Source organism: Lactuca sativa, chromosome 6 (assembly GCF_002870075.4).
Source record: "Lactuca sativa cultivar Salinas chromosome 6, Lsat_Salinas_v11, whole genome shotgun sequence".
Classification (NCBI taxonomy): Eukaryota; Viridiplantae; Streptophyta; class Magnoliopsida; order Asterales; family Asteraceae; genus Lactuca; species Lactuca sativa.
In genome coordinates, this window is record NC_056628.2 from 48,806,573 (window position 1) to 48,815,296 (window position 8,724).

General features: G+C 33.4%; 1 protein-coding gene across 4 annotated transcripts; it reads right to left on the reverse strand.

Annotated features, from left to right (window-relative positions):
* Positions 1 to 640: 640 nt before the first annotated feature.
* On the reverse strand, positions 641 to 8,063 carry LOC111897402 (uncharacterized). 4 transcript variants are annotated; one of them, XM_023893359.3, is made up of 27 exons: positions 7,735 to 8,063; positions 7,272 to 7,366; positions 7,010 to 7,109; positions 6,807 to 6,911; positions 6,561 to 6,723; positions 6,337 to 6,457; positions 6,186 to 6,248; positions 6,009 to 6,089; positions 5,789 to 5,883; positions 5,563 to 5,713; positions 5,400 to 5,486; positions 5,207 to 5,326; positions 4,988 to 5,116; positions 4,577 to 4,674; positions 4,364 to 4,487; positions 4,159 to 4,266; positions 3,498 to 3,639; positions 3,251 to 3,355; positions 3,045 to 3,160; positions 2,790 to 2,972; positions 2,592 to 2,702; positions 2,337 to 2,501; positions 2,102 to 2,260; positions 1,798 to 2,028; positions 1,588 to 1,722; positions 1,409 to 1,512; positions 641 to 1,325 (listed from the first exon to the last, which is right to left on the reverse strand). In XM_023893359.3, exons 1-27 carry the CDS (start codon positions 7,895 to 7,897, stop codon positions 836 to 838), a joined length of 3,744 nt encoding a protein of 1,247 aa, XP_023749127.1. In that variant the 5' UTR covers positions 7,898 to 8,063; the 3' UTR covers positions 641 to 835. The 4 variants fall into 4 exon arrangements, with proteins under 4 accessions (XP_023749127.1, XP_023749129.1, XP_023749130.1 ...); XM_023893361.3 differs by having other exon boundaries at positions 1,409 to 1,518; positions 5,563 to 5,701; positions 7,735 to 8,062; XM_023893362.3 differs by having other exon boundaries at positions 1,409 to 1,518; positions 3,045 to 3,139; positions 7,735 to 8,062.
* Between the last annotated feature and the right edge of the window lie 661 nt (positions 8,064 to 8,724).

The window sequence follows — 8,724 nt, forward strand, 5'->3', positions numbered from 1 at the left end:
CGACCGCAAAGAGGACCATCGACACTGTTCACCGGAGAATAAAAACCGGCAAGAATCACCATTTTCCCTCCTGTCTTCATCTCTTTTCGACCTTCAAGCAGCTTCCAATCATTTTTCCTTACTCCTCCATCAATCTTAGGTAACCCCTTTTCTTTTCTGTTCAAAACTCATTCAAAAATCTCCAAGAACAGTGTCATGGTGGCCGGTGACATGAACAGTTCCGACCGTATAGTCCCGGTGATGGGTTCAAGTGGCATAAGGGGGTAACCAAGTTACCACTTCGATTTCTCAAAAAGGACCTACTGGAACCGACAAAACTAAATTTATTTCCTTAAAAAGCCACTTAAAAAATTAAATGATCAAAAGTGTAAACCATAGAAATTTCATAGGGCATAGTTGGCATTTTCCATTCGTATAATTTATCCTAAAAGTTTTGATGTCATTATCCTGATATTTAATAAGATAACCTCTATGAATTACAAGATACGAAAATCTGATGACGTACGTACTTTTACTTTCTTTTTGTATGCAACACAAATGTCTACAGACAAATGTAGAAAATGCCACTGATATGAACATAATAATTGCTGCGTGATTATCAAATACCTAACACTTACTAAACCAATTAAACCTCAAAAACTTGAAGCTCCAACACTAGAAACATTCCATTGTTCTTATTAACTCGTAATAAAAAAAATAATCTCATCTGATTCCTTCCTTCCATTCAAATCGACCTTTTTCTATCTTGTTTCTATAAACACATTTAGAACAACAAATTTTACAACTGATCATTAGTACACAAAAAACATTTTAATGAAAAGAAAAATAGAAACGGTCACTCCTCTCGCAATATGGTCAAATAAAACGGGTGCCCTCCACACACCCCTTCCTTCTCCCTCACGTCATCACACCCCACAAGATTCCAATGCAACGTGTAATTCGATAGATCATAAGTCCCCGGAGCAAACGTTGTGACCAGTAAACCGATCTCAGTCGTCGAATTCGGTTCCAGTTTAACATGAGTTGTACTCAACCCCGTCCAAATGAAAGGCGGCACCGACTCTAGCACCACCACTTTCCCCGATTCCGGCGGCGGAACCCTAATTTCAATCGGCGGACTAGTCATATCATGCCAGCCGACTTTGTTACCAGATGAGCTGCTTCCGGGAGGAGAATCGAAGGTATTGATACGAACGGAAGCCGAAAAAGTTGAAGAATTGTGAAGCGTCATTTTGAGTTTCGTTTCGCACAAGGAATTCGCCAAGTTATAATGAATAATCCGTGGCCCTTCCAATAGCCACCATATCGGTCTCTTCGTTGCCACACTGCAATACCACAATATCAAAAATAAAAATCAAGATAATGTTGGAAAATATAGATGACTTTATTTTTGAAATTGCGGACTTGCCTGCAATGACAAGCATGATGTGAAAAGATTTGTGGAGGTTTGTTTTCGGTTTCGGTTTCTTCCATCTCGGAGATCAACATGAAGTCAACTGTGCTTTGGTGTTCCTGTTCCTGATAGGTTCATGAAAAGTCAAGGGGTAATTTCGTAATTTCGTGATTTATGTGAAGAAATTATCGAACCTTGTGTGATGTTTTTTGATGGAGTTGTTCGTAATGGTGGAAATTGACGAGTGGTGCTCGCTGTGTGTCGAATACGGCTTCATTGCCGATGCGGCCTAACCAGACATCTGTAGCGGTTTCTGTTGTTTTCGCATTCTGTAGAAAGAAATAATTAATTAAAAAATAAAAAGTAATAAAAGTAGTGTAAAGGTAATCTAATCAATTAATTACCTTGAGTTTAAGAAAGCAAGAAAGAGATTGACCGGAAGCTAAATTTCCGGAAGGAATGATGTCTTGAATGGATTCGATCAAGGAGATTTGCCATTCAGATCCAACGGATGATAATTGACGAAGCTTTAGACTTTTTAAGCCTTTGTTGATAACATCCATTTGGACAATATATTCTTGTAATCTTGATGGACATGGGCTGATATTGAATGACACATCCAAAGATGGTAAAACCTATAAAAAAGATTTTATTTATCGTTACAAAATCCAACGCAATTTAATTAAATAAATTTTGTTTTATATTCACCTCCAAAATATGATGTGTACGCAAAGTGCGATATCGCATGGCAGTAGATTTGTCTTCAACTTCGTAATATATTGTCAGATATAAAGACACGTTTCCAGGAGTTGCTGCTCGAAACCAAAGAGGTAGAACAAAGGGAGTTTCCTTGTGAATTATTGTATCCTAGAAATAAAATAAAATCAATTATAGATGAGGAAAAAAAATGATGATAAAGTTTGGAAGAAATGACGAAACTGACCTCAGGGAAATGGAATATGGTATCGGATTTCTTAGTGGTGTCGAGATCTGCGTCTTTTTGTGAAGGTGTTTTTTCTTTCTCCAAACAAGAGGGAAAGTTCACATCTGATTTTTCAGGGTTTCCTATGTTTAGAAACCTGGGATGACTGATCTTCATCTTTAGATTCTGCCATTAGAAGGAGAAAGAAATTAATTAAGAGAAAACAAGAGGGAAAATTTTCATGGCAATCAGGTAAATAATATTGAAAGCATATACCTTCACAGGAATCTCTGAAGAGTTTCTTAGTTCGAGTGAAAGACGTTGCAAATTTCCAGTATAAACTGTACTTGGGAGGTTATTAATAATACCCTCAAGTCTGGGTAGACTCTGGAAAGAGAAAAAATAATTTAAATTAAAAATTAAAAATAGCAACTTGGTTTCAATTTGCATAATTTAAAAAGAGAGAGTATGAACCTTGATAACCAAAAACTCAAGTTTATTTGTATTCTGTTTAGCTTTCCTTCTTCCTTTAGAAATTCTTTTTTTTATTAAATCCGGTTCAAAGGCATAAAATCCAACCATTGAATCAGATAACTTCCAGCTCACACCAGTTACTTTTAACCGGCCTTCTTTTATAGGTGTAACACTTAGTTGAGCCTGAAACAAGTTAAATATAAATAATAAATAAATAAATAAAATGGTCAACTGTAAAGTCAAACTCAAACTCACCAGTGTGGTTTCGCCACCTGTCAATGTTATATCGACCTCGGATAACGTAAAAAGAGATGCGTCTGAGGTTGTTTTTTCGTCTTCAATACTTTGATCTACAAATGAGTTGTTTGCATCTGAGAAGTGAAATAATAATAATAATATTATTAAATAATTAATCTTTACAGATTAGTATAAATTCAAATTTTAAAAAATAGTGAAGTTACCAGGTATTATCTCGTTTGGTGAATATTCACACATTAGGGTAACACTGTAAATGGGAATAGAGAGTTGGAGAGGGTTTTTGAAGGCAATTTCCACCATAAGTGCTTCTGCAAGTAGAAGAAGCATCATATGATATATTATTAGTGGCTTGTTTTGATAGTGTAGGGAGAGTTTATTATGTTATGTTAATTTTTTATTTTTTGTGGAATAAAAATTTTCCAACTAGAATTGATCACCTGAAATTCATACCTCCTGCAACACAGACATTTGATTGTTTGAGTTTATTTGGGAGAAGCTTTGATTGTAAATCCAACCATGTCGTTTTAGCATTAGTTAATGATGGAACCATTTCTTCTTCCAAAGATTGCCAAATACTTTCTTTAACACTCACCTGTGTCATCAACAACAAAAAATACAAATCTGTAAAAACTTATCATAATTTCAAGCATTACATACTCATTACAATCTTTTTTGGGGAAAAAACAAATGAGTTATTTTTTTTCTTCCTCGATAATCAAATAATAGAATAAAAGTTACCTTTTATTGTTGAAATGATAATTATATTGTTTTTGAGAACAATTCATTTCAAAAAACCATTACTTTAGATACTTAATCCTTCACAACTTTTGCTGTTTCTTAAATATTTCAAAATTAGTTAAATACTTCAAATTACTTCAGTTATTAACCAATTATCAAAAATGTTAACTTTAGTCCCTCAGAAACATTTTTTACTGTTAAAGTCCCTCAACCTATGTTTTCGGTTCCATCAATTCCATTTATATGAAAAAGTGACTGATAACCAATTGTTGACATGGATTTTTTGTTTTTAAGTTTATTAATTATTATTATATTTATTTTAATAAGCAAGAGTGTGAGTCTGAGTGTGAGTGTGAGAGATGAATGAACTTACAGCAGCAGGTGATCCATAAGTGCGATGATCTTCAGAAACAATATTCAGTGAATTTATATTCACAATCGGCAACTGAAGTCGTGAAATTTTATATGTTTTGCCAGTTTTCTACAAAAAACAAAAAGTTTATTTATTAAACTTGTGTGACAAACTGTATAATAATAATAAGATTGAAAAAATAAAAGTCAATATCAACAATACTAACCTGTAGAATCTGGAAAAAGTTTTTCATAAATAACTCTTGCATTGGCTTTGATTGATGACTACAAGCCACAATTTCCAACATATGTTTCATCGCCACATCAAACCTTCCAAGAAAAGCATACCACCTGTGTCCAAAGAGGAGAGGGGTAATAACGTAATTTCAACAAATCCGGCCTATTTTATTGACCTTTTAATAACCAAGTTAGAAACTTACTGTCCTATATGAAAATGGACATGATCCCGAATATGACTCCATGTTGTTCCTTTGAAAACAGAAAGAGCATTTCTGTATGCACGAATTGCATGTTTTATCTGATACACAAAGGCACACAAAAAAAAAGTAAATTACAATTTTGGTCCTTAGTTGAGGTTCTTGTAACATTTTCAGTCCCTGTTTCCAAGTAAAGTGACTATTTTCAATCAAGGACCAAAAACGTTACAAAACTCAAATAAGGACCAAAAGTGATAAAATCAGATACTCTCAGGGACCAAAAATGTAATATTACTCTAAAGAAATAGATAGATATGGTATTCGATAATGAAAATTATCTAGTAAGTACTAATAGTAAAACAAAATCATCTATTAAAGAATTAAGATATGATTCAGTAACAAAATTTGAAATACCTGATCACATTTCTTGTAAAGATCACCAGAAAGAATGAGATGAAATCCATACTTTCTTAACATAATTGGTTTGGCTAAAAGGTAGCAGTAAGATGCTTGTTCAAGCATCACAGCTGAATGAAGAGGTTCCTATGCAAAATTAAAGTTTTTTTTTAAATCTTACAAAATATTATTTTTATTCACAAAAGAGAATTAATTAATTAATTAATTAGTTATTACCTCACCAGAGATACGAAAGTAAACGCCAGCAGCCTCTTTATATTGACCACTTGCCTTCAACATTTCAACCCACCAAAGACCACAACGTGTGGCATTTCCCTTCCCTGATGTTCCAATTCTCTGAATAAAATAAATTAATTAATTAATTAATTATACTATAACAAATAATTATTTAAAGAAATATGGAGCTTACTAAATAAGTGGTGAAGGCGTTTTCCATGCAATATTCAGCATCTTTTTTTGATTGATTCAACATGAAGTATGTTAATCCCATCATTTCCTGAAGATATTAAATAAGTATGAGTTTAAGGAGCAGAAGGGTATTTCTGGAAATACACAATCATAGCTATATCTACCTGTACACCTGCATATCGTTTCCATGCTTTGTCAAGCTTGTAATCAGTGGATAGAAGGCGATAATTTGATAAAGCAAGTTCATAATCTCGTAACATGAAGGCATAATCACCCAATACCCTTATTTGAGATTCAATAGAGCTGAAAGTGTACCTTTAAACATTAACAAAAAATAAGAAAATAAAGAACATTAATAAGTGTTTTTCACTGTTAAAGGAAAAGACATACATGTTAACACTTTGATTCTCAGGGGCATCTTCTTTTCCTTTTCTCCACCATAAGTTCTTTATTTGGTTTCTGAAACCTTTTCTTGTTGCAGAAACCTATAACAGTGATTTGGAATTAAGAATAGTAATTAATCTCAGAGTAAATGTAATATTTTTGAATAAAAAAAATGGAATTTGTCAAAGGAACTACAATTTGTCATAAATATCTACAGAAAAACAACCTGCTGATTTAGAACACGTATTCTTTGCTCCATGTTAGGAATAATATCTTTGGATGATAGATCACGAACAAAATCCTTCAACTGTTGCATTTGAAAAAGGTTAAAAGAGTTTATATTTACAGATGGTTATATTATTATATAGCATTAAATAAATTTCTTTTTTTTTCCAGAAATAACCTCATCCACATCCTCTTTGTTGAGTAAACGACCAAGATGCTGATCAGGAGAAGCATTAGGCATCTGTCAAAAAATTTCAACTCATTCAAGTTTTACTTTATAAAAAAGATGGAAACAAATTTTATCACATGAAAATATGAATTTAACTTACATAAAATTCCCATGGATTTGGTTCATGATCAAGTGCTTCACCTTGCAAGGAGTTGATACAAAGCAAACGACAATCATTTGCTCCAAATGTGTTTCTCATTTCTGCCAATATCTTAGTTGCTCTGTATATCACATGCAATAATGAAATTCAAATTTATATTCAATTCTTTCTACATCATAATAAAATTTGATAATTAAAGAGTGAAAAAAAAAAAAAAAAAAAACCTTTCTGGTGATCCATCCTGGTTATCATGGACCAAAACAAAAACTTTTGGAATCTTTGGATCCATTGCACCATCATTAAGAAGGGGAGGTAATTGGTTCATGTTAAAAAGTTCCACAAATTTGTTGATAGGATCCTTGTCATTTGAAGAAACAACCAAAAGGCCTGAAAAATTCATTATAATTAAAGATTTAAAGTCAAGTAATTTAAATGGGAAAATGAGAAACAATGCACTTTAAAAAACTTACATGCAACAGGATGATCAAAGGCTTCATGATCTGAAAAGGATACACTGCGTACAAGTTCTTTATTGAAAAATTGGAACCATGTTGGTATAAAATCAGGTTGAGAAGCTGAAGGGGCAAGTAAATGAATAATTTAAAAATAATAAATTTAAACTCTTGGAACTGTGTTGACACTTTCACACAGTATAATTAGATGAAAAACTTACAGATGGGTATAGTTTCTATAGGTGATGGATCTAAGTACAAGTCTGAATCCTTGTTGTTTCCTGCATCAGTAATAACCTGTTTTAACCGCTCCTTTGTCACCTACTTGAATGAAAAAAACATTTCTCAGAAAAAACTGCTCAAAGGTTTTAAATCAAACAGCTAACACTACATGGATAAATTGAGTAGTAAACAAGTTGCTTAATATGAGAGAATTGTGAGATGTGATGAATGTTGTGAACATGTAAACAGACAAATTTATACCTCAACATTTTGTTGCCTAACATCTGATGCATAGAACATTCGCAATTTGAACTTCTGTAGCCTGTAGGGTTGATCACTAGCTGTACGAACAGGGACTGCAAAACAATGAAAAGTATAGACTAAGGACACTAGCACCTAACCAGTGAAATAAAGGCTAAAGCCGAAATTGAAGTGAAATGTAAGATTATTCAAGCGACATCATCACATCCAACATAATCAGATGGTTTTTGCTCCTCGAATTACATTCTCTATGTTCTTCAATACTCTACTCACAGTTTATTGTTCACGCCGAGTTCATAGTAATTTCAACATAACCCCTTCATTAACTCAGAAACCCCAAGAAAAATACACAAACGGCAGAATAGAATCGATCACCAACGTTTGTGTGCGTGAAATACCAATAGTTCTTATATGAAATACAAGCATATAAATGAGAAAATTATGTAAAGTGTGTATGTTTCACCATCAATATTGTTGAATACGCAAAACGGAGTGAGCATTTGGACAAATGAGAGTCCATTTTTTTGGCATCGTTCTTCTACTAGTGGCGTAGGGAGAACCATGACCGCCGGCGTGATCTCGTCCAGTAGTATTTTTCTGAGGGCAGAGTACGCTGGATCCGCCATGTTACGGTGGTGAAGAAAACTCGAACGAGTCAACTGTATTACCGGATTCCGGCAGATCTTGTTTCAGTCGTTGGAACTCCGAACCACAGAGTTCGATCAATCGTGCCCGCAGAGTTTTTCTCCCAGGCGGAAAGTGCTTGTCGAGTAAGCTAACGACGATCGGCTGATGGCCCAATCGAAGGCTTTAGCCTGCAGATCCATGCTATAGAATCAGGCCTTGAGTTCAGTCTGGTAAGAAAATGAATAGAGTCCACTCTTTCGGTTTAGCCCAATGATTTTTTATCACGAAAATTTTAATAAATCCTCATTATTTTAGTCCATATGTAAGTTACTAAAGACATGATTAGAAACACCGATTTGGAATGGAGCCATAAAATAATCAAGACCAAACCAGTCTAAAATGAGATTGGATTAAAAAAAGAAAGGACCAGTCTGAAACCGTCTAGAATCAGTCCAAATAAAGAAAGAATCGTCCCAAAATCTATCCCAAAAAAGATCTGTCGTTTTGAGAACGACGCAAAACGGTCTAAAAAGATAGAAGTTAAAGTTTATTTACATATCATTTTTATTTGAATTACATATTTTTTTAATCACATTGTCCAACTTCTTCCCTTTGTCTCTTTTAGTTTTAGTATGTCATTTTTTTAACTGTCAATGTATTATTTTCAGGGTCGGATGTAAGATTTTGGAGGCCCCATACATTTTAACAAAAAGTATGTCCTACACTTAAAGACTTAAAAATTACTTAAAATTTTAAGCAATTTTTTTTTCATATTCTATTACGAAATACATAAAATAAAAAATTTGTAACAACCCAAAAATTATGA

What these genes read in the sequence shown, in the direction of transcription:
- LOC111897402 (XM_023893358.3), bottom strand. Translation starts at nt 7,897, where the DNA reads ATGGCGGATCCAGCGTACTCTGCCCTCAGAAAAATACTACTGGACGAG. An exon ending in ACCAAACGAGATAATACCTG is followed by an intron (nt 3,161 to 3,250) that starts GTAACTTCACTA and finishes TTCACTTCTCAG; the next exon opens with ATGCAAACAACTCATTTGTA. An exon ending in GTACACATCATATTTTGGAG is followed by an intron (nt 2,029 to 2,101) that starts GTGAATATAAAA and finishes TCTTTTTTATAG; the next exon opens with GTTTTACCATCTTTGGATGT.